The sequence below is a fragment of the Plenodomus lingam genome (assembly GCF_022343315.1).
Source record: "Plenodomus lingam strain CAN1 chromosome Unknown contig_17, whole genome shotgun sequence".
In the NCBI taxonomy this organism is placed as follows: domain Eukaryota; kingdom Fungi; phylum Ascomycota; class Dothideomycetes; order Pleosporales; family Leptosphaeriaceae; genus Plenodomus; species Plenodomus lingam.
Window position 1 is genome coordinate 1,143,128 of NW_027093934.1, and position 27,287 is coordinate 1,170,414.

At 52.7% G+C, this 27,287-nt stretch overlaps 12 protein-coding genes across 12 annotated transcripts; 8 read left to right on the plus strand and 4 right to left on the minus strand.

The window, feature by feature from the left end:
• Nucleotides 1–288: 288 nt before the first annotated feature.
• Nucleotides 289–1,605, plus strand: IAQ61_003388 (uncharacterized protein; the record flags this gene model as incomplete). The annotated part of the gene is made up of 1 exon (XM_003845001.1): nt 289–1,605. The coding sequence occupies one exon, from the start codon at nt 289–291 to the stop codon at nt 1,603–1,605; it is 1,317 nt and encodes a 438-aa protein (XP_003845049.1).
• Nucleotides 1,606–2,753: 1,148 nt separating this feature from the next.
• On the plus strand, nt 2,754–5,012 carry IAQ61_003389 (uncharacterized protein). The gene is made up of 2 exons (XM_003845002.2): nt 2,754–3,239; nt 3,295–5,012. Exons 1-2 carry the CDS (start codon nt 3,155–3,157, stop codon nt 4,527–4,529), a joined length of 1,320 nt encoding a protein of 439 aa, XP_003845050.2. The 5' UTR covers nt 2,754–3,154; the 3' UTR covers nt 4,530–5,012.
• Nucleotides 5,013–5,774: 762 nt separating this feature from the next.
• Nucleotides 5,775–7,548, minus strand: HAT2 (Histone acetyltransferase type B subunit 2). Its single transcript, XM_066095952.1, has 4 exons — nt 7,413–7,548; nt 7,062–7,230; nt 6,065–7,003; nt 5,775–5,989 (listed from the first exon to the last, which is right to left on the minus strand). Exons 1-4 carry the CDS (start codon nt 7,429–7,431, stop codon nt 5,815–5,817), a joined length of 1,302 nt encoding a protein of 433 aa, XP_065954197.1. The 5' UTR covers nt 7,432–7,548; the 3' UTR covers nt 5,775–5,814.
• Nucleotides 7,549–8,118: 570 nt separating this feature from the next.
• Nucleotides 8,119–12,219, plus strand: IAQ61_003391 (uncharacterized protein; the record flags this gene model as incomplete). The annotated part of the gene is made up of 1 exon (XM_003845004.2): nt 8,119–12,219. The coding sequence occupies one exon, from the start codon at nt 8,119–8,121 to the stop codon at nt 12,217–12,219; it is 4,101 nt and encodes a 1,366-aa protein (XP_003845052.2).
• Nucleotides 12,220–12,703: 484 nt separating this feature from the next.
• Nucleotides 12,704–13,633, plus strand: IAQ61_003392 (uncharacterized protein; the record flags this gene model as incomplete). The annotated part of the gene is made up of 2 exons (XM_003845005.2): nt 12,704–12,920; nt 13,074–13,633. 2 exons carry the CDS (start codon nt 12,704–12,706, stop codon nt 13,631–13,633), a joined length of 777 nt encoding a protein of 258 aa, XP_003845053.2.
• Nucleotides 13,634–15,157: 1,524 nt separating this feature from the next.
• Nucleotides 15,158–15,454, minus strand: IAQ61_003393 (uncharacterized protein; the record flags this gene model as incomplete). Its single annotated transcript, XM_066095953.1, has 2 exons — nt 15,158–15,371; nt 15,450–15,454. The coding sequence occupies 2 exons, from the start codon at nt 15,452–15,454 to the stop codon at nt 15,158–15,160; spliced, it is 219 nt and encodes a 72-aa protein (XP_065954198.1).
• Nucleotides 15,455–16,312: 858 nt separating this feature from the next.
• On the minus strand, nt 16,313–16,582 carry IAQ61_003394 (uncharacterized protein; the record flags this gene model as incomplete). The annotated part of the gene is made up of 2 exons (XM_066095954.1): nt 16,313–16,395; nt 16,447–16,582. The coding sequence occupies 2 exons, from the start codon at nt 16,580–16,582 to the stop codon at nt 16,313–16,315; spliced, it is 219 nt and encodes a 72-aa protein (XP_065954199.1).
• On the plus strand, nt 16,581–16,856 carry IAQ61_003395 (uncharacterized protein; the record flags this gene model as incomplete). The annotated part of the gene is made up of 1 exon (XM_066095955.1): nt 16,581–16,856. The coding sequence occupies one exon, from the start codon at nt 16,581–16,583 to the stop codon at nt 16,854–16,856; it is 276 nt and encodes a 91-aa protein (XP_065954200.1).
• Nucleotides 16,857–17,692: 836 nt separating this feature from the next.
• IAQ61_003396 (uncharacterized protein) lies at nt 17,693–18,551 on the plus strand (the record flags this gene model as incomplete). The annotated part of the gene is made up of 2 exons (XM_003845007.2): nt 17,693–18,084; nt 18,145–18,551. Coding segments are annotated over 2 exons (501 nt in total), but the record flags the coding sequence as incomplete, so codon positions are not given.
• A 762-nt stretch (nt 18,552–19,313) lies between these two features.
• On the plus strand, nt 19,314–19,694 carry IAQ61_003397 (uncharacterized protein; the record flags this gene model as incomplete). The annotated part of the gene is made up of 3 exons (XM_066095956.1): nt 19,314–19,337; nt 19,392–19,487; nt 19,578–19,694. The coding sequence occupies 3 exons, from the start codon at nt 19,314–19,316 to the stop codon at nt 19,692–19,694; spliced, it is 237 nt and encodes a 78-aa protein (XP_065954201.1).
• Nucleotides 19,695–20,426: 732 nt separating this feature from the next.
• Nucleotides 20,427–22,299, plus strand: IAQ61_003398 (uncharacterized protein; the record flags this gene model as incomplete). The annotated part of the gene is made up of 3 exons (XM_003845009.2): nt 20,427–20,468; nt 21,328–21,344; nt 21,393–22,299. The coding sequence occupies 3 exons, from the start codon at nt 20,427–20,429 to the stop codon at nt 22,297–22,299; spliced, it is 966 nt and encodes a 321-aa protein (XP_003845057.2).
• Nucleotides 22,300–23,765: 1,466 nt separating this feature from the next.
• IAQ61_003399 (uncharacterized protein) lies at nt 23,766–25,332 on the minus strand (the record flags this gene model as incomplete). Its single annotated transcript, XM_003845010.2, has 2 exons — nt 23,766–25,211; nt 25,300–25,332. 2 exons carry the CDS (start codon nt 25,330–25,332, stop codon nt 23,766–23,768), a joined length of 1,479 nt encoding a protein of 492 aa, XP_003845058.2.
• Nucleotides 25,333–27,287: the final 1,955 nt, after the last annotated feature.

Genomic DNA, 27,287 nt, shown 5'->3' on the forward strand with positions numbered 1-27,287 from the left:
GAGCTGCACGGGTGTTGTGCGAAAGGAAAGGCTTGCATTTTGTCACACTCTTATAACCAAGTCACAGGTATCCTACACCGTAATTCCACATGATAATGTGCCTCCCAGCTTCCTTTCCACCTTCACCTTCACCTTCACCTTCACCTCACACCATCGTCGCGTCCACAAAGCCAGCTCGCCCAAGCCCCACCTCAAACCACAAACACACCTCCATCTTACCCTTGATCCACAAAAACAATACCCAAAAGCTCCTTCCCCACATCACGCACCACGCAGCAGTCCACAAAAATGAGCGCCCTCACCCCGCCCTCCTTCATCGACGATGGCCTATCCTTCAACAAGCGCACATCCCACGGCCTCCACCCCTCACACATCTGCTCCTGGCTCGAAGAAACCAGCACCACCAGCACGACCTCACGCTCGACAACTTCCGCGTACACGGGCAGTTTTGTCGACGATGGCGCAGACATGTTAGGCCTAGCTAGGCGTGGCGGCCCCGGCTTTGGCCCCATCGACGCACGATTCTACAAGCAGAAGAAGCGCAAGGAGGGGCAGGAAGGCCTGTGGAACGAGGCAGTGCAGCAGGCAGTCAGTGGGGATATGCAGCGCAATCTAGCAAAGATGCGGGGGCTGGAAGATGTTGGGTGTGCGAGATGGGAGGGTGGCGTTGCTGCGGATGGCAAGGGAGGGAGGGCTCAAGAGACGGTGATTGTGCCTGTGCCGCGGAAATGGGGGACTTTTGTGATTAGAGGGGAGGATGGTAGGGTGGTTGTTGTTGATCGGATGGGGGAGTTTGATTCTAGGCTTCAGGGGGGAGGCGAGGAGCGACGGGAGGGGATGAGGTGGATCAAGGCGGCTTCTACTGTTGAACCTGTATTGCTGAGGGCCGAAGAAGAGGACAGGCGAGCCAAGAGGAGGGAGAGGAAACAGGGCGAGCGACACAGACACAGAAGGACACATCGTGAACGGCTCTCTTCACCTTCTGCCAAGCCACTTATATCTATCCAGGAATCAGAATATGAGGATGAGTGCGAGGCTTCTGGTGGCGAGGATCCTGTTTCTCCCACTGCCTTCTTCATGACTGGAGGGGCAAATGGCTGGCCCTCACGAGAAGCTACGACGGTCGCATCACCAGTCAGGTCAGAGTCAGATGTACAGTCACCAGTGGGCGGCTGGCCCTCTTCTTCATCAGGCATACAGTCTACTGTGAGATTAGAGGAGAGTCGTGATGACGATAGGGCATGGGCTGTCGAGGAACAGGGACATGGATCAGAAGCAAGTGAGAGCTTTCCTCGTCCAACGAGGAGTAGCAAGACTCGAAGACGTCAAAAGCACGGAACTGATGAGATGTCCACCAAGTCGCACTCGACCTATAAGACCTATAAAGCGCCCACCATTGAGGATGCGTCAAGTAGGTCATCATACAATGTACAGGGTTTCCAGAAGACCAGCTGGGGCGCCTCGGGTGAAGCAGCAAGTGAGGAAAGCTGGGACGGGTATGAAAAGAATAAGACTGTCAGCGAAGTCAGCGTAGCCGGTTCTGGGAGTGAACGAAGCACGTTGAGCAGCGTTGCATCGAGTCGTCATCACAGTGGAAAAAAGTGAAAGATGCATGAGAGCCCTCGAAGTGGGAGAAGCCAGGCAAGCCAGATGTGGAAGAGCGAGAAAGGTGGTGTGGATGAGGGTGGGGAGAGGTATCTGAGCGAGAAGTGGTAAGGAGGTAGGAGGAGGTCAAGTAGGGGAAGTGTCGAGTATGGCAGGATGAAATGGATTGTGTGGAGGGGGAAGGGGAAAGGGGAAAGGGGGAGGGAGAGAGGGGGAATGACTTGATTCGGTCGAAGAGGAAGGAAGGCAGTTTTCCTCGTCTCATCTGGAAGCAGCAGCAGCAGGGACGAAGCATGGTCACATGATTCATGCACTCGGATGTCTATGCACATGTCAACGTACTCTACTTACTTCTACTCTAAGCTGCCCAGCGCTTGCACACCCAAGTCACATGACTTCAATCCACAAGCAAGTCTTCTCATCCCTCACATTGCAGAGCGCGTACATTCGCCTGCTTGACTGCCTCGACGCGCTCATCTCCCCCTTCAGCGAGGCTATATGCATGCATGCATGCATGCCAGAAGGGACTTGCGCCCAGTACCCACTCGACCGCTCATTACCTGTCTACCTGGACACGAGCACTCGAGCAAGCAATACGGTACCTACGGTAGAGTACTTGGCATCTAACAAGCCAGCGACCCACGTCGCGCAAACACCAAATCATCAAGCCGTGACACTTGACTGACGCATCTCAGCTCTCGACCAGGGTCTCACAGGCTGTATGTAGAGTAGAGTAGGAAGCCAGGAGGATCCAGTGGGTGGGGTGGGTAAACGCGCAGGGAAGCCACAGTTCACGTCTCGTTCACGTCTGGACGCGGGGGAACGCGTTGGAGTGGCGTCGAGGGGAAACGCGTTTGCGAGTCGTGAACCTTGAATGGCCGGCCTTCCCAGTACTTTGGTTTGACAAAGCAAGTTTCGGCACGTAGCCATCCCTGCCTCTGCCTCTAGCCGGCGCGGGTGGGCGACAAGGTACTCGTAGCACGGTACAAGTCGAGACGGACGCGATGATGATGGACATGCTGGCCGGTTGGACAATTGGCCGGCTGGAACAGTGCAACGGCTGCGTTCCGACATTGGACAACACGCTAGGCGCATGGGGAACGCGTTGAGTGCTTCCTATCTAATACCTGCCTCTGCTCTACCCTACCCTACCCTCTACTCCCTCTCCCAGCTAGTCTTCTCAGTCAACAACCAACTGACTATCCCTCTTTCTCTGTCATTGTCAATCTGTTGCTGTTGTTGTTACCTGCCAAGACTACCTCGAACTTGCCTGGGACCAATTACACATACCAACTTACTACCGCTAGTTGCCGTTTCTGTCAACTTTGTTGTGGCACCTGGGGCGCCTGATTGCAACTTCGCGCTTCCAACCGCAACACGTCTGGTCTCGCCTTCCCCGCAGTCTCACGCCTTCCTCTCTCCAACAACACCAACACCACCACTTTCCTCCACCCCTCGACTTGTCGCATAACCCGCCTTGAGCATTGGCCGTCTGGAGGTGCTCACCACGCATCCTTTCGTCTCAACATTCATCGGACCACCCGCTATCATGACTACCTTCACGCGCCAGCCATTTGGTGAGCTTGGCTCATCGCGTTTGCAGGCGCTACAGAGCGCAAAGAACAAGCAGAATGGTAAGTCTCTTGCAAGATAGCAACTCGCAATCTTTCAGTCTAACCTGGGAGGTAGCCATCTCGCCCAGCTTCGCGTTCCCATTGAAGCCATCACCCACAGCAGCCACCGGCAAACGCCAGCGCGCACCTGAAATCTTCCAAGACGACAGCAGCTCCGAAAACATAGACCCAGCGCTATTTGGCTCGCCCGCCAAGAAATCGAGGACCTTCAGTCACGCTGGATTCATCAAGCCCGCCAAACCCTCTCTGTTCCTGTCGCCTGCCAAGGCACACTCAAGTTCCACACCCAGTTCCAGCTCCAGCCTCACCGCTACCCCCACTATCCCCTCAATCCGCAACGCCCTCTCCTCCCCCAACACCGCAAGGTCCACTCCCATCAGCACCAGCCGAGGCTCCCCAAAGAACAAGCGCATCCACGCCATCTCTAAGCGCCGCGCCTCGAGCTCACCCTACCGCCGCCTCGACCCTCCCTCTTTCTCCGCAACCAACACCCCCGCCAGCAACCTACCCTTCTCCATCGACGCTGCCCTCAGCGGCAGCATCCCTACCTACACGCCCAAGGCCGCTTCTGTAGTCTCCACTCCCATGTCCGCACCCCAGCATGGACACATGTCCAACAGCGTCGAAGAGGCCATGCCCAAATCCTGGTTCTTCGACATACACGAAGATACACCCGAGCAAGAGGCTGCCAACCACATGGAACACTCTGCCTCTGTCCTCGACATCAGCTCCGACGACGACGTCGAGATGAAGAAACTAAATGAGGATCTCGAACGTGGAAAAGAGAATATTCCGCCGCCCGAGTGGGTCGTTGCGCAGCAGGCACGTGTACAGGCACAGACCTCCATGTCCATTGCTGGCTCGGACAAGATCGATGCTGAGGAACCAGTGAAGCGACCTCGACTGAAGACGTTTATCCAAGATGCCATGGAAGAGGACCGGAAACCGCTTGGGGATTTACCACCCAGCGAATTTTACGGTGAAGGCTGTGATGCATCGACTTACGTCACGGTGGATGCAGGCATGGAGAGACCATCTGGATTGTCCCGAGAGTGCGATTTCAGCGTTGCAGTCGACGAAGAGGACAAGGTCGACGAGACACCAGTTGTCGAGCCTACCCTCCTTGTCGAAGAGCACACTGCCAACCCACCTGCCTCTGAGAAGATTGCCCCTGGCGAAAACGAATCCCATGTCGCTGTCACTACATGCACATCGCAAGACCCTGTCGCACAGACTCTCGACACGACAACTCCCTCGTCACCCCAGGAAACATCCAACCCTGACTCATGAGTCGTGTTCCCGTGTCCTATTATCCTTGTTGCTTTCCTCACCACGGCGTTCCAGTAGCATGGCGTTAGGTTGCGTGTCCCACTTCACTGTTGGACCGCATCTCGGTGTTGTTTTCTCGGCGTGCACTAGTTTTGTCAGTACACTTTGGCGCGTTTCCACTGCCCGGGCTCATGCTCATGCTCATTCTCATGACACTTCATGTTATGCCCCATGACGACGACATATGCCTCATGCTCCCTCCCCCACCCAGTCCACGAATTCCGGCGTCTGGAAAAGCGGTTTGTCAAATATGGATATACCTCGTCTTGTTTCTATGGCGGGCGTTGTCTTGTCTCCTGTCTGCGACTTTTGTTTCTCCTGGGGCGTTTATTTTGCTCAAGCTTGTGCTTCACTTTTTCTGGGAGTTGTAAACTTGGATAGTCGATTGGGTACATGTAATACTTGACTATAGATTCTCTACCTATACTTGAGAATACATTCACGTGTTTGATTACAAGGAGTGCAATTTGCGTTTGTGTGTGCGGGGGTGGGCAGGGATGCTGAGATGCTGTGATATTGTGACGTGCTGGGAAGGAGTGGCTGTGATTTGCGTTTTCTATTACATTGATTCTGGTGTGCTTCCTCATGATGATACCGCTCCTTGACCTTTCTTCTCCGCTCTGTAAGATTTTACTATGCACATCGTACCTAGAGTATACTATACTCTACTCTACTCTACTCTACTATCCTACTATCCTACTATTTTAACGCGACACCCTAGTCCACTTCACTCTCGTCCACTCACTTCATCTCCAATCAAACACACCATCACCCACCGCACAGGGGAGGAATGCCCTATCTACTACAATGAATACGTAGGTAGGTAACTCCCATCCTATCCTGACCTGTCCTGACCTGTCCTGACCTGTCCTGACCTGTCCTGACCTGTCCTGACCTGTCCTGACCTGTCCTGTCCGCTCCACGTGCAAGTCTCAACGCCCGAACCAGTACCGGACGGACCCCATAACGCCCAACGCCCAACGCCCAACGCCAACACCAAACAGCAACATCATGCGTCCATGATATCAAGCAAGGAAAAACCCCACAACCTGAGAGCAGACAGATAGTAGTGAAAAAAAGGGGGCCTCTGGGAAACGGGGCGATTGGATGTGTGAATGTTGCTTGTTTCACAGCACACAGCACATCCTTTCCCCCTCCCCTCTCCCTCAAAAATGCGCCAACCGCCCTCGCCCCCCCCCCCCCTCTCCAAAACGTCACCAAAAGAATGCCGAAAAAAAAAGGAAATTCAATCCGAGACCTCACCATGATGCACGCTCTTCTTAAGCGGCTCGACGAGTTTACGACTGGGGCGAAAGATTTGAAGCTGATTGTCCTCTGCGGCACCCATCATGACCCAGGCGTCATTCTTGTTCCAGTCAAAGTCGCAGATGCGATTTGTGAAGCCGCCGTGCATGAAGAGGCTGTGTAATGGTTGGGGTTGGGTTAGTTTTGGGGCTGTGGGATAATTTGGGGGGAGAGTAGGAGAGGGGACGTACAGTTCAGGAGGCCCATCTTCAGCCTCTTCTTCCGTCTGCTCGTCGCCAATGCGACTGAGATCCCACATGCAAATACGGCGATCGTAGCTCGAACTCGCCAGGATCGCGCTATCTTGAGGGTGCCACTGGAGGCCGATGACGTCGCCGCGGTGGCCCTGCAGGCTGTGCAGTTTCTTGGTGAAATTGCGGAGGTCCCAGATGCCGACGGTCTTGTCGGCCGAGCCCGAGGCCATTGTCATTTCGAATTCCGGGTGGAAGGAGACGCAGTTGACGGCGTCTTGGTGGGCTTCTTTGCGGTACAGGGCTGTCTTGTGCGTGGCCATGCGGGTGTCGAGGATTTGCCAGGTTAGGTCGTCCGAGGCGGTGCCGATGAGGAAGTCGTGGATTGGGTGGTATTGGACGTCATTTACGGTGGCGCTGTGGACCGTGTAGGTGGCCGTGGGACTGATGGTCTTGTTGCCCTTTGAGAAGCCCGTCTTCATGTCCCACGTCTTGACCGTCGTGTCCTCGTTGCCCGTGACGAGGTGGCCTTCGCGCAGCGGGCTCCAGCTGAGTCCGAATCCTTCTTGGCTGTGTCCCACGAGCTCGGCTTCGAATTGGATGGCGTCGCCCTTGGGCTGGAGCGGGTGCTTGGTCCGGTCGAAGATGAGCACTTTGCCGTCCACGCAGAGCGAGGCGATGATGTCGGGGTTCTGCGGCTGGTAGCGCGCCTTGTTGACTTCGCCCGGGTGGTTGATCTTCTGCACAATCTTGAAGTCAAATGGCCGCTTGGCATTGCCGTGGCCGCCAATTTCCCCCCGCTCCTCGTTGAGCTCGGAGAGGTCTGGGACGCGGAAGTCGGGAATCTCGCAGTGGGCGATTTGCAGGTAGTTTTGGGCTTGGCCCGAGGTGTGGGTGCCGAGGATGATGCGGTGCTGGCTCATGTTGGTACCTTCGACTCTGCGCGGGTATCAGCGCCATAGCAAGATGAGAGGGAGGGGGTCAAAGAGCATCATACGGCTTCTTGTCTGGCAGCCATTGCGTGGTGAGGGTTGGCCATTCGAGCGCACGGCCATAGAGGACGTCGTAAAGAAAAACACTATTCTTCTTCCATATCTTGTACTCTTCGTTGATGATCTTGTGCTCGACCTGCTCCTGGTCCTCCATCTCGCGTGGGTCAAGGGCGTCTGTGGGCGGGAGTTTAGTCAGTAGTTTTCCAACGATGGCCACCAGTCTGATGAGCCCAATTACACTGCAGAGTCATACGCGACAATACATGCCATGGTCTGATTTGCATGGCGTCCGCAGATGGAGGGGTTTGCGGGCTTGCTGCACGGCAGAATATAATTGGAATATAAAAAATTCTTACCACTCATTGTCTCCTCCATGGCGATCCGTAGATGTTATCGTCTCGTAGTCGCGTGTCGTGAGAATATATAGCTAGAGCGTTGGTCGTTGATGCAAAAAGTGTGGAGCTCGACGCGCTTCATACCAAAGGTTCGCGTTAGGGAAAGCCGTGTATCTCTATGGATCGCTGTCGTGTCGGACTATAATACTCTTTGGGTTAGTGCCTTTTGAATCTCTTGGCACTCGCCGCGATATATTCACAGCCTTAGACGACGACATACGAACTCTTTGAAGGCCCCAGCGTCGAGAACCACACCCCCTCAGCTCTATTCCCGCCCTCACCTCCTCTGCGCCTTGTGCGCCATCTCCCTGCGACACCTCCTGGATACTCTTACCCATTTAGCGGCCCTTCGCGTTGCACCCCCGCCGCCACTTCAACTACACCTACGTAGTCGCCTTACCACATACACACATACCATCTCTAGGAAGCAGCAGTAGCCGCTGTCATGGGTGTTCCAAAGTTCTTCCGATGGATGTCCGAAAGGTATCCCGGTATTTCGCAGCTCATTGCGGAGAATCGCATTCCTGAGTTCGATTGTCTCTATGTACGTGCATCTGCTAGTGCAAAGGTGTGTAGTTAACAATGACAGCTTGATATGAACGGAATTATCCATAACTGCACACACAATGACAACGATAGTGTCACGACACGCAAATCCGAGGATAAGATGTTCATCTCCATCTTCAATTACATTGAGCATTTGTTTGGCAAGATCAAGCCCAAGCAGCTCATCTTCATGGCCATCGACGGTGTCGCCCCGCGCGCCAAGATGAACCAGCAGCGTGCCCGACGCTTCCGCACTGCTCTCGACGCTGAAAAAGCTCGAGAGAAGGCGATCCGTGAAGGCGTTGAAATGCCCACGGAGGAAGCCTTCGACAGCAACTGCATTACGCCGGGTACCGCCTTCATGGCGAAGCTCACCCAGCAGCTCAAGTACTTTATCAACAAGAAGATCTCAGAGGACCTGGACTGGCAGGGCGTGGAAGTCGTCCTGTCCGGTCACGAGGTCCCTGGAGAGGGAGAGCACAAGATCATGGAGTACATCCGCCAAGCAAAGGCACAGCCGGACTACGACCCAAACCGTCGCCACTGTTTGTATGGTCTGGATGCAGATCTCATCATGCTGGGTCTGCTGAGCCATGACCCCCATTTCAGCTTGCTGCGTGAAGAGGTGACCTTTGGCCGCCAGAGCCAGACCAAGTCCAAGGAGCTGGAACATCAAAACTTCTATCTTATGCATCTCTGCATCGTTCGAGAATACCTAGAACTGGAGTTTCAAGAACTGGAGGAGCCTGGTGCTCTCGGCTTTCCATTTGACATGGAGCGCGTTATTGACGATTTTATACTAATGGCTTTTTTTGTTGGCAACGATTTTCTTCCCAATCTTCCGCATCTACATATAAATGAGGGCGCTTTAGCTCTCATGTTCAACGTCTATAAGACAGTACTACCCAAGGCCAAAGGCTACATCAACGAAGAAGGTGTCATCAATATGGAACGCTTGGCGCTCTTGCTCGACGAGCTTTCTCAGATCGAGTACCGCCACTTCGAGTCAGAGAACGCGGATGCTGCTTGGTTCAAGGGCAAGCGCCTCGGAAAGGAGGATGTAATGGTAAAGACGGCGAAACGAGGCACAGTTGTCATGTCCACCCAGCAGAAAGAGCTCTTCTCCAAGGTCAAGAGCTGGTTGAGTACCTATTTGGAGAAGAAGGAGCAGGCTCCTCTAGATCTCCCAGTGTCGCTCAACGCAGAGGACCGAAAATTTGTGCAAGAGCTCGCTGATAAGCTTCATCTTCCGTGGAAGACGGTTACGAATGATGAAGGGGAACGCCATCTTCAAATTACGACACCGCCCAAGTTGGTCGAGGATGTGGACGACGACGAGGAAGAAGAAATGGACGACGAATCTACAAAGGCCATTGCGCGTGTTGTACAAAAATACGAGCAGGCCAAGATTGTCGATATCTCACCGGACGAGGCCCAGGCAGCGATGCAGAAGAAGTACGATGAAAAGTTTGATGCTTGGAAAAACGATTACTACAAGAGCAAGTTCGACTGGGACCGCAGCAACGAAGAGGAGCTGCGGAAGTTGACCGAGAATTACGTCCAAGGTTTACAATGGGTTCTCTACTACTACTACCGTGGAGTAGCGTCGTGGCCATGGTACTATGGTTACCACTACTCCCCTATGATCTCTGATGTCAAGCGAGGTCTTAAGGCTGATATCAACTTCAAATTGGGCCAACCTTTCAAGCCCTTTCAACAGTTGATGGGTGTCCTGCCAGACCGCAGTAAGAGCATTGTCCCGGAGGCTTACCATCCCCTCATGACGAGCGAAGACTCACCTATCATCGACTTCTACCCGCGTGACTTCACTCTGGATATGAATGGCAAGAAGCAGGACTGGGAGGCCGTTGTGAAGATTCCGTTCATCCAAGAAGATCGCTTGCTCAGCGCCATGGCCACGAAAGAACACAATCTCACGGCAGATGAGAAGTCGCGCAATGGGTTTGGTGTCTCATTGAAGTTTACCTACGTCAAAGATTTAGACTTCATCTACCCCTCATCATTACCTGGTGTCTTCCCGGACCTCCCGCACTGCAAGTGCGTTGAAAACATTTTTGATCTTCCTACCATGGATGGATTAGAGTACTTCATCGGCCTGATGGATGGTGTCAAATTGGGCGCAAACGCATTGGCTGGCTTCCCTAGTTTGAAGGTCCTGCCTTTCCACGGCAAGCTCGAATTCGCCGGTGTCAATGTCTTCCAGCAAGACAGTCGGAACGAGAGCATGGTTATCACGCTTCTGGACACAGCGCCGCGCCAGCCAGTCTCACAAGCAAAGGAAAAGCTTGGAAAGGCTGTCCATGTTGGATATCCTTTCCTCCACGAGGCAAAGGTCGTCAAGGTTTCAGACGAACTCTTTGACTATGTGCTTCCAGAAAGTGGGCCCTCGGTTCCTGTCGCGATTCCTCACGACCCGCAGGCCATTTCAAATTGGAAAAAGACAGCCAATCGAATCGAGAACAACTACAGCAAACGCCTCGGTATCAACATTGGTGAAGTTGAGTCGCTTGTGCACGTGGAAATGCTCAAAGGTCTGAAGAAGACAGACGACGGTGCGACCATCAAGGAGTACGGTCCTGTTCCAGGCTTGCAGGTTGAGTACGCGACTCAGACCATCGTCGACGAGGTTGTCAGCGCCGACCCTCGTTTCTTGGAACGTGAAGCCCTTCCGATTGAGGAGGAGTTTCCTGAAGGTGCTAGGGCGTTTTACCTGGGAGACTATGCATATGGTCGTCCTCTACAAGTCATAGGTCATACTGATGGCAAGGCCAATATCATGGTAGCGAAGCTCAAGAAGCCGGAGCGCGACTTTGGTCGTGACGTTGTCCGCAAGGCCGAGAAGGCTACACCCTATATCCCGTCGTATGTCGTTGCACGACAGCTCAATATGCCACCGCTGGCGCTATCCAAGTTGACTTCGTCTTTCAACGTCAACTCGAGTGGGCTCAAGCTGAATCTGGGACTTAATCTCAAGTTCGAAGCAAAGAAGCTCAAGGTGCTAGGGTACTCTCGCAAGTCTCAGAATGGTTGGGAGTACAGTCAAAAGGCCATGGACTTGCTTGCTCAGTACATGATCAAGTTCCCCGAGTTCATCGCCGCTATCATCAACAACCCTACTGGCGATGGCTGGGAGGATACCGACTTCTATCCTCCAGAGGTTGCGAAGCAAAAGGTCAAAGAGATTGGAGCCTGGTTGAAGGAGGTTCAAACAAAGAACTTTGAAAAGGTTCCCTTGGATGCGGAACAACTCGACTCTGATACCGTTAAACTTATTGAACAGGCTGCCGACGCAAACTTCCCGCTCACTCAGGATGTGGAGCCCAAGAAGGTTGCCAAAGTGCCTCGTGTTGCTTTGCTTAAGCCATCGGATGCAGAGCAGCGCCTAGGACACCAAACCTTTGCCATTGGTGACCGTATCGTCTATGTCCAAGACTCTGGAAGGGTTCCGATCGGCTCATCTGGCACCGTGATTGGCAAGACGAGGACTGCCCGTGTCATGCTACTGGATATTGTCTTTGATGCCACCTTTATGAGCGGGACATCCCTGGGCGATCGTTGCTCTCCTTTCCGAGGATCGACCGTTCCCGCTACAGCTGTTGTGAACGTGACTGACCCACAGGTCGTGTCACTGTCAGGCGCAGCCGCTGCCAGGGCACCCCAAAAAGCACCTCAATCCTACACTATGCCCCGTTATGGTGCTCCTGGTGGCCCTCAACTTGTGCCTGCCGCCGCTCCACCACCTCTTCAAGGCTCCTACCGAGGAGCGTTTGGCGGTGCGAATGGACGCGGTGGTGGCATGGCTCCACGACAAAACGGAGGTCCTCCGCAGGCCAATCAACAAACACTTCCTATCCACGGCGGGCCTCCTCGTGGGGGTCGTGGAGGGTTTGCACCACGTGTCCACACAAATGGAGCGCCACACAACCCGCGCGGAAACCTTCGTGGCGGCAGCGCTGACTTTGTGCCTCGCGGCCGTGGAGGCTTCAAGGCCAACCGCGGCGGCTTTACCGTTGTGGACAACAGTGACCCTGCTGAGGGTGTAGTGCCCAATAACCCCAACTTCCAGCCTAGAAATTATTCCAATGTTCCACCGCCAGCCAATCTAGATGGAAGCCGAGGGGGTAGGGGACGAGGTCGCGGTCGTGGTGGCTTCCGTGGACGTGGAGGACCTAGAGGAGGTAGCCAGCCTGCTGTCGGATAGAATCCGGTGCACTGGAATTACTACACTCGGTAGATTTGATGGACTAGACTCATTAGAGTATATTGATGACACTGGGAGTACAAAGTATGGTATAGGTGGACACTAAAGGCGATAGATGATGTAGTATTGCATGTTTCCGCTAGGTACTATATTTAGGTATCAACCAATGTCATTTGTATCATCTAAGGTTACAACCCTCATAGTCCCTCATTACTGTACATAGTCTGTACCTTTACAGGACAGAGCTGGGCGAGACGCCAAGCCCAAGGACCCTGGTCTATGCCGTAGGGCTGACCTCGGACCTCCGCGACCCCAGCTCCAGATACGTGTTAGAAGCAAGTGTTCAGCAAACAACACGCAACGATTCCCTCCACATACTTACTCCACAACCACACCCGTCCTTTCCACGTCCACCCCGCGGCTCTCTCTCTCTCTCTTCCTCCCTCGCGCCAACCATCATTGGTTGTCGCTCCCAAACTCGACAATGCACTCAGCGCTCGTGCGGCTGCAAAACGTCTTTGGCTTCTTCACCACCGTCGCATTCAGCGTCGCCGCAGTAATTGCACTCAGCACGCTCGTGATACCGCAGACACCGAGTGCGCAGCTACAAATGCGCAATGTGCAGGTTGTAAAAGGGCGACCGCATTATTACAGCCGCAAGAAGGAGGAATATGCGCATGTTCGGTTTGATTTGGATGCTGGTACGTCTGGTGTTTTTATGTTGAATGATATATATCTCCTTTGCCATTTTTTCTGTAGTGCGAGAACCAGCACACACAGTCTCTCTCTCTTTCTCTCTCAGCATTGACTTGAGTCATCATACAACATCTCCACTAACAACGACACCAACCTAGATTTAAAATCCCTCTTCAACTGGAACACCAAACAAGTCTTCGTATACATCAAAGCCGTCTACCCCTCCCACCGAGCCTCAGACCCCCCCTCCGAAGCCATCATCTGGGACGCAATCCTCGCCTCCCCCTCCGCCCCCTGGCACACAAACCAATACACGCACCCACGCCCCAAAGACTCCCCCGCCCTCCCCAAGCACTCCAAAAAAGCAATGGCAGCGGCAAAATCCCACCCAGAATCCCCCTACCCCGTCGGCGAACTACACCTCCACAACCAGCGCCCCAAGTACCAAATCACAGACATCTCGGGCAAGCTGGGCAACAGGACCAATGTCGTGCTCGAGCTCGGCTGGAATGTGCAGCCCTGGGTCGGGTTTTTGACGTGGACGAATTGGGACAAGGTTGGGGTTTGGCAGGGTTTGCAGGGGGGTCGGAGCGAGCCTTTTGCGTTTCCGGAGGTTGGGGCCAAGACGGTTAAGAAGAAGGATTTGGAGACGGAGAAGGGGGCTGAGGGGTATCGGTTGGAGGTTGGGGGTGAGGTGCCGCGGCGGAAATCTGTTTAGGCGGGGTGAGGTGGTGGATTGGTTGGGGGGTGTTGTAGTGTACAAGGGGTGCAGATGTTTGCGAGGGGTGTGGCCGGGGGTTTGGTTTGGAGTAGAAATTAGGTCCGTATGGTACTGCCTGGACTGGACAATGTACCCTCGGGGGAAATCAATCTCTTCAGCAGTGAATCTTCAGTAGCATCGAGTCGGACTATTCCATTCCATTCCATTCCATTGCTTTTTTTTTTTCAAAAAGCAATCTCTCAACATTCCTTTCCGCCCCACATCCCCCACCGCCCACATCACCCCAGCATTCCCCCACGCTATCATATACCACATATATCCCCGCCTCCCCAATTCCAACACCGAGTCCCATACGCAACGGATACAACATCCCATGCGCGTCAGGGAAATAGGTAAACCAGCTGGCTGGCTGGCCGGCCGGGTGGCTGAGAAACCAAGTCCCCAAAGCCCATGAAATAATCAGATGAGAAAGAAAAAACCGAGGGTGTAAGAAAAGAAGCTTCTGTGCGAGTCAAAACGACGGAATGGCTCCTTTGATTGTTTATTTGCTCATGGTAGTCTACGGTGTGGCAATGGGTTATGGTATGTGGTTGTAAGGTACCCAGTACCGATGGCGAATGCATTATATTTCTAGTTTCGAGCTTGGGAGACCGGGGTCTGGGGTTAGATGTGCGTGATTGAGATGTTTCTTGGGCGTACTTGAGGAAAAGAGGTGGAAGGGTGGTTGGTGGGAAGGTAGATTCTCTTTTACGGTGCCTAGCACTTGTGGATACGCAATGTATTAATTAACCTGGGGTAATAGTCACGATGACAGGGCCGACTTGATGTCCCTACGTCTTGTAGTCCTACGCTGACACGCTCGTCGGGTGTCCAATACACCCGGGCCAGGTTTGGGTGCTGCCATGTGTCTTATTTCATGTTGATTAATTTAGTCCACTTTATAGGATGTATGTCGACGAGAAAGCTTGGTTTCATCGGCTGGGTGTGTGAGCATCGACGATGCTTGTGTGTTTACCAGTGGGGATCGTCATGATAGACCGAAAGCGTCATGTTGTGGTCGGAGGGTCAAGTGTTTGGGCCTGTTGCTGGGTAGCAACTATCGATTATCTGTCATCGAGGATGCAGGTGCGCTTTGGAGGCCCGGGGTTTAATATGTTTCTTTGGGAGCGAGGAACCTAGCCTATGCGGTACGGGCGTGATTGAGACAGGATCAGTCATTGCTTGTGTTGTTCAAAATTGCTCATCACATCACATGCGGGTCGAGGGCTCAACGCATGGTTAAACCTCTTCGATGATAGCTGGAGGATGCGTCATGCGAGCCCATCTCAGGAAAACAAAACAAGCTTGCATTGAGGAGAGTCCGTATGTCCGTAGCGTCATGCAACAGCGGCAGTAGACGAGACGGGTATGACGTCTAGGTGGTTGGGACTGTACGAGCCGAGAACGACATTGGGGCCGGGTAGCTCGCCTGATGACGTCGGAGCACCTTGCGCAAATGCGTCAGCGGTGTTGCTGTGTGTGTCAATCTATTCTGGCACTGTTGCAGAGAAGGGTGTGCATCCAAATGATGTCAACCTCCGTCGAAGGTGCATGCTCCTCCTGCATGACGGCATCCGAGTCTATGGCTCTCTGGTAGAAGTGGTGCAGGCGATACGTTTCGCGTGCAAGCGTGCGCCGTCCTCTGGAACCTTGGTTTCGTAGCCAATCCACATCCGCCTCGTAATCCACACCTCGACTGTAGATCCAGTCCTAGTGCTAGGCCTCCACAGACAACATCATAACGTCCATGTAGCCCCTATCCAGGAAGGACTACTGCATCCAGTATTTTATCTGAGTGATGGATTATCGCTGACTAGAGTGGCTGTCGGTAGGCTTCCGTGAGAGTGGCAAATGCAGTCATGATGGAAAGGATCGGCAAAGCAGGATGACGACCGAATGGATGTGGGCTATCGTAGCCGGGCAAGATGCCATCTGTCGCTGATAAGGATGATGGCTTGCCGTTTGATTTCCGTGCTGGGTCCAGCAGGATTTGAAGGGATAGGGATGCATTGTGACGCTGTATTGAGGCGTGAGGGTGCGCCGCAAGGACAGTGGTAGGGTAGTGCCAATGTTGGAAGGTCGAATCTTGGAAGAGATTGTCGCAGTATAGGAATTCAAGGCCCACTCATCAGATCCATTCGATGCCGTAGAGTGAGAGAATTCTTGAGATTGCCATTGTGCAATTGGTGAAGTTGATGGGGAATTGCCACAAAGAGTGGCAGGTATCAGCCAATGAAAGAATCATCACTCGTATTACAGCTGAAGATATTTTGTGGACTGTCACATTAATCCTTGTTGTGGTAGGTAGCCTTGGTAAACGTTTTGTCGCATGTCGGGTGCCCTCTTTTTCGTCATGGAACACTTGCCTAAAGCATGTAGAGTATTGTCCACTCTTTGAGACCGATGCGGCGACTCTGTTTGTTGGGTGGCAGTCAGACAATGGTGCAGTCGAGGACGCGAGACGGGCGTGAGGGATGGGTTTGAGATGACATGGTAGCACAGACGTGGCCATTGATAGTACCTGGTCCTGGGCTGTTCAGCTCGTCATAGTACTTGTCATTCAACCTGGACTGGCAGCCTTGCATGATGAGGCTGAGCGGGACGGAGCAGCCAGCAGCCATGGTCCATAGTCCATCGTCACACCTGACGTTGTTTGATGGCAAGAAAGAGGGTTGCCCAGTTGTGCGGTATAAGTGGGGCCATGAGCGAACGGCCATGCCCTGCATATTGTCATTGTGGAATTAGGCGGGAGCGGCAAGCTAACCGCTTACAGTTTAGACCCTCTGCAGATGCCATCAGCTTTGGGGAGCAAATGACGTTCACGGGCGCACGGCAGGATACTCTAAGGGCAACGGGAGTTTGGGCATGTTGTATGGCAAAGTCAAAACGGTGATCCGCTTTGGGCATGTTGGGACGCAAGATTGTAGGTACCGTACCACATGGATTCACCCGCGGAATGGGGACTTGGGAAATGGGAGAAGGAGAAAAGACAGACGTCGACTCGTTGAGAAGCCAGGCGGATCGACGCCCACGGACGCCACACACCACACTGTCGGACTCGACCAAAGTCGACCAGCCATCATCATCCAGACTTGGGGCCATGCGCGTCATATGGTACCACTGGGCGTCTACTGTGGTGTCGTGCAGGGCAGACACAAAGAACATGGTTTGTTTACTATAGTATGGCTGTTAGCGTCAGACTCTCTCTCTCTCTCTCTCTCTCTGTTGTTGTCGTCAGCAGTGAATGGGCAGGTCGTGTAGGTACAAGGAGAGAGCTGGGAGAGGAAGATCATCACTAGGAGACAAAAGACAACAAGCGCCGACTTTGTCGTCACTGGCTCCGGTGGGGGATGTAGTGTTTGTGTAGTATTAGCATGTACTCTACGGTACCGAATCCCCACTGGAGCCATGGATTTGACTTCTTCTAGGCCCTAGCCCATGCACTCTAGAGTACAGTACCTACTGCTATATTGTGCATACTCTACTAGTACCAGGCCATGTAGAGTACTCTACACTGTACTGTTGAACGTTCAAGGCAACGAGAAGAGGAGAGGGGAGAGCGGCAGACATGGCCTAGTCCTCGGCCGCCGTACTAGAGTAGCCAGCCCAGGCAGGAACCATGGCTGGCGACATCATCGGTAAGCCTTGGAGAGGCCCCCGAAGCCCGATGCCCAGAAGTGGGCTGGAACGGCAAACCAGGGTCTTGCCATCGCCATCACGTCATTGGCCCTGTCTTGGACCCCGGGAATGAAAGGCAGACAAGGTTAGGGACCAACTTGGAAGGACCCTGTAGATCGCTCCTTCCTCAACGCTCAAGCCTGACCGGCGCCATCTTGGCCTTGATGGGTCTGTTCACTCTTGTCAATTTGTGTGTGTCTGTCTGTCTGTCTGTCTGTCTGTCTGTGTGTGTGTGTGTGTGTGTATCCGTGTGTGTCTGTGTGTGTGTCTGTCTGTGTGTGTGTGAGCATGGATGATCTTTTGCCGGCTGTGGTCATCATGGCCCCCCGTTGCCTAGGATTGCTTTGCTTTTGCTTCGCACTTGTGGCCTACCCTACCCTCCCCTACCCAGGGCCGTCCCAGAAGCTATATAGTCCAGACCCCGCTTCTCCTTTCCCATTTCTCACCCACAACCTTTCAAATCCCTCGATCTCCTGCAAAAATCCCGATCTCCATCCTCTCCTCGCACATCTACCTAGTACTCTTTCAGCAGTCCAACGTCCTTTCATCTGTACTGTACTCTACTTCAACTACATACCCTCCCCTCCACCATCAAACATGTCTGCCATGAACGATGTGCGCCAGCAAGTCTACGTCTCCGACGACTTCTCGGAGCCCATGAGTGCCCAGCACAACTTTGCCAACAACTTTGACCTAAACGACCCAGAGTCTGCCATGACCGCCTACCAGAAGTATGTTCCCCACACTTCGACCACCCAAACAAGACCAGCCATGCTCACATTTCTGCCCAGGATCATGCATGAGCACACCAAGCGTCAGCTCACCACCGCAACCGACTCTGCCCGTCGACGGAGCGGCGCCTCGTCATCAGATACTTCAGTCTCAACCACCAGCCCATGAACTCGGCTTCATGTCTGGCTCATTTCTTCATGCACCGTCTGTGACGCTTTCATCCATTAGCGACCTCTCTCCATGATCACGTTTTGGATCTTTTCTCTCCTCTCTCTCCTCTCTCATCATGCTCCACCGATAGCGATGACTCGGATGGTGGCATCGGCGTTGTGGGCTTCTTTTGACTGCATCGGCATTTGGCAGTTTTTTTTTCCTCGCACAGATATTTCAAAACATTGCATTCTCCGTATTTAGGGGACATGACCATTTTGAATGACTATGAAAGTAATCAATCCCATATTGTCCGTGACGCGCGTACTTCGATATGAGTGTTTCTGGCTGCGTACAATAAACCTCGCGCGACACCTGCGACAAAATTCGGAGGAAAAGAAGGGAAATTGCAAAGCACACTCAACATGACCTAAGATCGCATTCTTCCCATCATACGCCACCCTCCTATATATATCCAATCTCACAAAACAACCAACTCACCCTCCCATCCTCGTATCCCCCATCCTAACCTCCTCAACACCCCCTGCCCCCAACCATCCATCCATGCTCCCCTCCAACCACCGCCTCACAACACCATACCCTAGCCTACCTAAGTAGTATACCCAGCTGCAAGATACCCTCCCCCGCCTCACAAAATCCACCAATCCTTGCTGGGCTAACGTCCCCCGCCCCTCTTGCAGACACATTGTATGTATCATGTTTACAGTTTGTAGACATGGTGCTTGGGTATTGGGTTGTCAGCTGTAGTCGATTACCACAGTGAAACCCAAGGGTCTACCCTACCGGACACTACGAAAGAGTGCAATCAACGCGCATTGACATGGCATATGATCACCTTGAAGTCCTTCAATCACGGAACTAAAATGAACTCGCTACCACCACAAAGGTTGCTTGACTGAAGAGGTCGAGGAAACAAGATCAAATAGTACGCTAGTAACGCCAAGTGCCACCTCATTGGCCGACTATTTCGTGAATTCTCCACAGAAACTTCACTTCCTCCACTTCACGAACGCGCCATTTTACTTGATTTCACGAGAACCACAACAAACCACCAAAGATGCCGATTTCCAAGAAAGACAGAGTATGTCAATACAGACGCGCCTCTACATATTCTTCTCTAACCATTGCTGTGCAGATCCAGCGCGAGCACAAAAAAGCGGACAAGGCAGGCACCCGCGCGCCGGTCAAGGCGAATGGACTGCCCGTCAAGGCACCAAAGCCTACTTCAATTGTAAGGATCCCGCCTTTTGTTTCTCTCAAGGCCCCAGGGTCACGGAGAGAGAGGAGAGTCGCGCGGCTGGCCCATGCTAACCAACTGCAGTGCCAGAACTGCCGCCGCGAAATCGTCAACACGAACAAAGCCCAACTTGAGGCTCACGCTCAAAGCCACGACCAGACCCTGTGGCCGAAAGAAAAGTGCTGGCCAAACGACTTTTAAGGGATCTCAAGCAGGGCGGATACGTTCCTGTGAACAGTCATACAAGCAGAACCGAGCATACCGCATACACCTTGCGAGTGTTACTGATCGAACCCAAATGATCACGTTCGCCACGAGCACCACTATATGAAATTAGACACGCCGACTACGAAGTTCGAAATGCAAGCGACATTTCGATATCAGAGGAGCGCTTGCATCCTACATGCCGTATCCACGGGCTATCCGATACACATGCACTCTGAGCTGGACAAGATTTGATTACGCCGGTCTTATACCACAAGTGGAGATCCCATCATGTAGATGGCAAATGAATAGCACTTCACATGCAGAGCTGTTCATCTTGCCAACATGCTCACCGACGACTCAACAACCCTTCTTGCTACTTGCACATGTCTGATTCACACTGACCTAGGCCCGTATAACTTCATACGCTTTAGCCTCAGATGTTGCCTCCAATGACATCGAAACCAGTCTGGCTGCAGTCTCGCAAAGCGTTTCAGTCGGTACAACCCACTACAAACGACTCCCTTGCTGTGGGCTAGACGCGGTGTATAAGATTCAACAAGATGATAGCCACTTATTCTCTTCACCTCTAGTATGCGACTCCCAGCGAAACAATGTTCGTGCCTGTCTTGCACGTCTACGCTCTATCGGCACCGGAGAAAGCATTCGAGATGCGGACATGGGTTAGCCGCTCCTTGGTCATGCGATGATGAGATCAAATTCGAGACAATGGATCCTGCTTACACCAATGCAGGCACACCCGCATCTCCGGTGCGCTGTCAACATACCCTAACCTATCAGAAGATTTCTAGTCGAATGGACATCAAGACATGCTGCCTCATCTGGATCTCATTTACTGACCTGAGCTCGTTTGCGCGAGCCGTTAGCGTATTCGACCACCCCAGCAGGGCCAAGGTGCCGGATTTACAGCATATCACCGCAGAAAGACACCTATCACATGGATATTGGCGAGACACCAGATGCAGACGAACTGGTCCTGACTACTGTATTCTCAACAACATACGGTTCCAGGTTGTCAGAATCTGTATAGCTCAAAATCCTAATCTCTTTCATGTCAACAAATTTGCCTTTTCTTCTCACCGCTCTTGCTGCAGCCCACTGAGATTGAACCCTGGAAATTGTCTTCTGGCAGGGTGGCTCGTGGAAGTAATCGCTTGTTCTTTGGTACCCTCATACTAATGATCAGATCTTACGACAGGAGAGAAGTGGCCCAGTCAGGACACAACGCTTGACAGTGCTTTCGGGGGCAGCCAACGACCCTGCATTACCACGCTATCTAAGTGGATCTCGATTATAATTTTTCCAGCCTATCTTGTTCGCTTTTCGGTCTGGAGTCCACGAGATCCTTAAGCTGTTTGCGCCTTACCAGCCCATAGGCTCGCCGTGAACTTGTTACCGAATGACGACTGTCATTGTAGCAGAGGGGCGTTTGGTGGCGGTCTTGAGCCGGCTTCGGGGTTGTAGAGCGACCTGGTGAATATAAAAGCACAGATATTATGCCTTTAGGACATCACATAGCATCCTTCTCTTCTTTATATCGGCTGCTCAATCGATCCCATATACTCAGCTTGTGGCCTCTTGTGGGACATAGCAAAACGTTCGGTATCAGTGGCTAGGCTTCTCCAGGTACCTCAACTTACGTTTCCGGAAGGGCACAATTACTGATGCTTGTAGGCTCCCTTCTGAGATCATCATGCTCTCCAAGATTATCCTTCTTACCCTGGCTACTCTGCGCTTGACTTGGGCCGGCCCTCCAGCTGTTCCAGGCTTCTCCCTTACATGGAGTGATGAGTTTACCGGCACTGCAAGCAGCCTTCCCAATCCTGCAGAGTGGATCGTCGACATCGGCCATTCTTACCCCGGTGGACCTGACAACTGGGGCACAGGCGAGATCCAAGCGTACACCGATCGCCCCGAGAATCTCAAGCTCACTGGCGACGGCAACCTGCAAATCACTCCCCTCCGCAATGCCAATGAGGAGTGGACTTCTGCTCGCATCGAAACCAAGCGCTCCGACTTCCAGGCTCGCGCTGGCGGCAAGTTGCGAGTCTCAGCTCGCATCCAAATGCCTGACGTTACTGGCGACGCTGCGGCTGGATACTGGCCCGCCTTCTGGTCTCTCGGCGACAAGTTCCGTGGCTCAATGGCGTGGCCTGCCGTCGGAGAGTACGATATCATGGAAAATGTCAACGGTCTCAACCGCGTCTGGGGCGTCCTGCACTGCGGTGTTGCTCCAGGCGGCCCTTGCAACGAGATGATTGGAAAGGGAAACTATCTTGAGTGTCCTGGCTCGCCCTGTCAAGGCAACTTCCATATTTACGGCGTCGAGGTGGATCGTAGCTCGAAGCCTGAGAAACTTACTTGGAGCGTGGATGGCAAGGACTACCATACCGTTACAGAGACGGATATTGGGGCAGGTACTTGGAAGGATGTTGTAGACCATGGCCAGTTTCTTCTCATCAATGTTGCGATGGGTGGTGCATTTCCTGATGGTATTCGTGGGAGCCGCACTCCCATTCCACAGACTGTGCCGGGCAAGTCGCTTCTAGCTGACTGGATTGCCGTGTACAATTCAGTCTAGGTGAATCACATATTGGAAGAGTGGGGTCTACAATGGAAGAGCCAGGGTTCTACAGAGACGGTGAACGGCAAGATGGCAGTAGGTAGTTACTGAATCTCCCTTGCAAAATCATCTCAATGGAATTCTCTTATTCGCACCAAACTTGAAATATGACACTCTCGCGCCAAGTCGTCATCACCGCCCCCGCCCCACAATTCACTCCAATTGGCCGAAGTCATAACCCAATCTCACTCAGTAACCCGCCACGATGACATCTTCCCCCAAGGCCCGACTAAACCACCGACTTCTACAGCTCAACGCCTACAAGCCAACGCCTAGATTTGCCGCGATCTTCACATCTTCCCCCCAACTGCTTACCACCTCACCACCGTACCGTCCACATATGGGATGGCGAGGACAATTAGCATTTCCCTCCACATATAGCCCCATAATCTTAAAATAATCCCGCAGCGCGCAAATTTCTCCCATCCCATCCCCCAACAAACAAGGAACGCGCACATGCGTCAACACACGGCGGACACGCAAATAATACCTCAAGACCACAAGACCCCAAGTCCCCCCCCCCCAAACCAAGACCGATACCATATCCCCTGTTCCGCCGAGCGTGGCTATGTAATAGTTGTAAAAAGCGACAGAGAAAACGAGTTCAACTAGAGAGAAAAATCGCGTGGTGTATGGCTACCACATGGCAGTGGGGAAATGATGCCAGGTCAGGTAGGTAGGGCTACATGAAGTGGAGACCCCAGAGTCGCCAATGTCCGGCACTCAGGTACTTGGTTCGATGGCCAAGATTCGACCGTAGCGGCGGTACCTTTGGATCGGCGCGCCGCTGGGGGAAGGGGGTCCCGCGACACAGCGTACAATATGGACGTGTGTATGGACAATGGAGGATTCCGATCCGCTGTAATCGGTTTAGTTACTTGGATATCGGTGCATGGGTAAGACTGTGCGATTGCGATTGGAATATCTTAAGATCCTTTCTTTGGAATATATAACCTTCTGGGGAAGTAAGAGCCAGTTGATCGTATCACAGTAGATGGGGTTGCGCAATGCGTTGGATGAGCCACGATGGGGTCGGGTGTATTGAGAGTAGGCATGTATAGTAGCTTAGGTATGCGTAGGGCTAGAGTAAGTTGTGCATAGATAGATAGGTACGAGAGGAAATACTATGCTGGAGACTTGCACGCACCATGAACTGTTGTCCGCCAACGGGCCCATGGAGCCATCAGTGTCGAGATTGCGACTTACAATGCTCGACTACTGCCTCCAAGGGCATTGATCTCTCAGAAAGAGAAAGAATAAAGCTTCATTGAGGGGGGTATGGCTGAAATACTCTGACACGCATCCATTACAACTCCAAAACCAAAACTCCATGGCGATCGCTAAATATATCGACACGTCACAACGGCCTGCGTGTGTTAAAGATCATACATAGGTGATGCAATAATCTGGAAGATGAAATCTTCTTAGCTGGACCAGAACCAGCCGGTCCGAGATGCTTTCTTGGTCGTTTCGTCTGCATCGTTGAAAGTTTGGTGCGGCTGGATTGATGGCTTGGATACGTCTTGAGATCTTGGGTTCATGTCCTCGCTCTTCTGTGTGTGCACTGTTTCGGTGCTTTCCTCGCGGCCGTCGGCGAAACGCTTCTTGAGAACAACCTTGGTCGTCACAAGGCCGTCTGGTGTGACGGTTCGCTCTGTGGTGGTAAGTGTGGATAGTATGGACGATGTGGAATTTGGATCATGACGTTGGGCGAATGCGGGAGGAGAAATACTCGGGCTTGGTTTGTCAAGTCCTCCAACGAGTTGCTCATAGGCGTCCATTTCGGTCTGCTCTGCGGCCAGATTACGAGATGAGGCGTAGCTTGTGTCGGCGCCGCGGTCTGGCCGATGTAAGTGCTGCTGTTGCTGGAGACTACTACATGTGAGATTGTGTTTTGGCGAAGGTGGCTCGTCATGCTGATCCTCATGATCGTGACTATACTCATAACTTGGTTCATCATGCGGCTCCTTACTTCTGGAGCAGGTTTGTACACTGTGTGCGGATTTGGACATGGGATCCTCGTTTGTTTCAGGCCAAGACATCCCAACTTTCGTCCTTGGTGTATCTCTTGGCAGAGAAGACTCCCACAACGGCACCCACGATCGGTTGTGTGCGTCATGTTTCTCGGCGCTGGAGTCTGAAGACTGTTGGCGGGGTGGATCGTCCCATGCTGCGCCATCGAAGGCAGCAACCAACCGCTGCACTTCCGACTGAAGTCGCAGCAAAAGCTCCCACTCGTGCATCTCTCGAGACCGCTCATCCTCGTCATTGCCTTCGACAGCCCTACGCCCGCTATCGAAAGGCTTGGGTATGCCCCAATCCCACTCGGCTCCCCAATCACGACCTTTCTGGCTCGCCACGCGCTCTACCAATGCCACGCTGTCATGTCTTCCGTCAGGGCTGAGATGGCCGTTCCTTGTGGCTTCTTGGACAATATCGCGTCTTATGTCTTCTGCCTTTCTCTCCAACTTCAATAACAAGTCGCTGTGCTCGAGCACGGCCTTTACGTCGCCTTGGCCGAGTAGCTCCCGGCCTTGACGCCGCAGCTCTGCCGTGTCCGCCTCTATCTCATGAAGTTGGTCGCATTTTCGCTCGTCTGCTTTGCCAAAAAGGCACTGTTCGCGCGCCTGATGCGCCTGATTGTAGTTGGCGATGGTGGCGGGCAGTGTGAAGACGGTGTTGAGGAGGGAGGAGACGTGCGAGTCGGCAAAGCGGCGGAAGGCGATGAAGGGGTTGCTATCTTCGGGACGTCCTGGATCGCGCCCTAAGCTTCGATCGTTGTCATTGTTGTTATTGTTGTTCGCCATGGGAGGCTGATCTGGTTGGTCGTGGATTTTGGGTGTTGGGAAGGGGGGGTGAGGGGGCGGTGCCTGTGAGGCGTGAGGATGGAGTTTAGCTGGCTATCCGGGGTTGAGCAACTCGGCCCTACTCCAACCCACCCGTGAACTGTCGTAGTACCTTGTACACGTGGAGGAGCCATTCATAGAACATTGCGCCTCACCAACCTTACTCGTACAGTATTGTAAGATGAGATGGATAGATCCAAGCCCGTGCGCAGCCTCCCATCACACCATTAAGTACCACAGGTCATCAACCCATGGCATCTAAAAATAACAGTAAAGTTGTCCATGCTGTGAGATGCTAAGATTCGGTAAGATCATGTCTTTTCTTTTCCCCTCCTTTTGTTGCTGCGAGCTGTCGTGGGTACTGAACTCAACAGATGGGAGATTGGGGCTTGGCTGCTGGATTCAAGGTGGTTGATTATGATGGTCATGGCCGTGTACACACATTACATGCATGTACACTTGTGCACAAGCTAACTACCTACCGGCAAAGCATGAGACCTACATCGGTGGGAGGCCCCATTTAAACGCTGCCTAGATAATCTACTCGATCAAAGGATCTCTCGGCCAAGCTTTTCCTCCCCGCCCTCTTCAACCCAACATCTACAGCCCAGAAATCTAGGTACGTCACTTTGAGCTACAGTGCCCATGATAGTGTTCATTCCAGTCTTGCCCCGGTGATAGGCCTCATCCTAAGCTTTTGTCTGCTCTCGGACGTCACATATTTAGCAACCTTGGCACAATCGGCGTTTACCAAGGCCACAGCCATCCACGTGACCACCGTCCATCGCTATGTCGATACTTACTGTAAAGAACGGTGTGAATCTCGATACTCTAGTTGGGTGACCATTAGAAACGCATCTCTTGATTAGCGGCCCCCCTCATCCATGGCCCGCTCCTCTTGCAACCATAAGTCATGGGAGACGGCACCCTCGGAAGTGAGGAACAGAGTTTTCCGTTCTGCATCCGCATAGGTACGGTCGTCACAGGGTGTGATTGTAGAGCATCCTTGCATTGAATGCATGATCTTGGCCCTTTGGGAGTTTGGGTCGAGATGCGTTCTGCCCGGTACTGGCTGCGTCACTGATAACCGAGATTCACTCTTACCTATCTCCTTGCCCTCTTTGTGAGTTGGCAGGTTTTGGGCTGGATGATCGGATCACTGCAGAGCTGCCACGATCCCTGAAGAGATCTACAGATTGCAAATCATTTGCGGCGCGGGCATGGAACAGCCAAGGAGCCAAGTCTATGGCACGAAGCGTTTTGACAACATGAACACTGCTGTGGAACAACGACGATGTGCGAAGGGCAACGCGTAGCCCCGTTTCTTCGATCTTGTGTCCTCGACCTGAACAAACACACGTTTCGAAATCGGTTTCCGGCTTGGTGTCGGCTCCACTTCGCGACCACACACTTTGGGCTCAGTCGAGGCGAAGCTACAACTAGTCAAGGTCATTCAGCCCTTCACGTCTTGTCAAACTCTTCGAGTAAGCGACTACATGCCTGGGATATTGTAAACAGATTGGCCAAGCATAGAGCCACCGGCGTCAGATGAGATCCGACTTGTTACACAGCCTTTTGAACCCATGTATATAATTGAGATCAGATCCCCAACATCAAACTATTCACAACATCTCAACTCCTCCCATCTACCATCAACTCAACCATCAATTCAACACTTTCCTCCATTACCAGCAAATCACCTCGACTTGATTGTCTCAATACATACGACTATCTGCCTCTGAACTCCCCAGCACTTGGTCCATTCAATTTGTCAACCAATTCCCAAATCCAATCTCTACAAAGCCAATCCTCATCATGCGTTTCTCCATCATCGCCGCAACTCTATTCGCAACCATTGCCGTAGCGATGCCAAATCTCCCACGAGGCTACACTGGTTCCTGCTCCAGGGACAACTGCGGCGGCAAAGCATGTACCGGGGGCTCCATTTGTGTTTCATGGCCCAGCTCCAACGCAGATACAAGGAAGGGCTGTGTATGCAGCAGTGGTTAATATATACAATGATCACAATCCAAAAACATTTGTTCGTATCACCTAATCTCGAACTCCCAACCTTGCTTATATATTGAAGAGGATTTCACG

Bases quoted from the DNA above. Each gene is read 5' to 3' on its own strand.
- HAT2 (XM_066095952.1), bottom strand. The intron at 7,004-7,061 runs GTATGATGCTCT...ATACCCGCGCAG, and splicing joins TGGCTGCCAGACAAGAAGCC to AGTCGAAGGTACCAACATGA. The intron at 5,990-6,064 runs GTACGTCCCCTC...ACCATTACACAG, and splicing joins GAAGATGGGCCTCCTGAACT to CCTCTTCATGCACGGCGGCT.
- IAQ61_003389 (XM_003845002.2), top strand. From the start codon at position 3,155: ATGACTACCTTCACGCGCCAGCCATTTGGTGAGCTTGGCTCATCGCGT. The intron at 3,240-3,294 runs GTAAGTCTCTTG...CCTGGGAGGTAG, and splicing joins CGCAAAGAACAAGCAGAATG to CCATCTCGCCCAGCTTCGCG.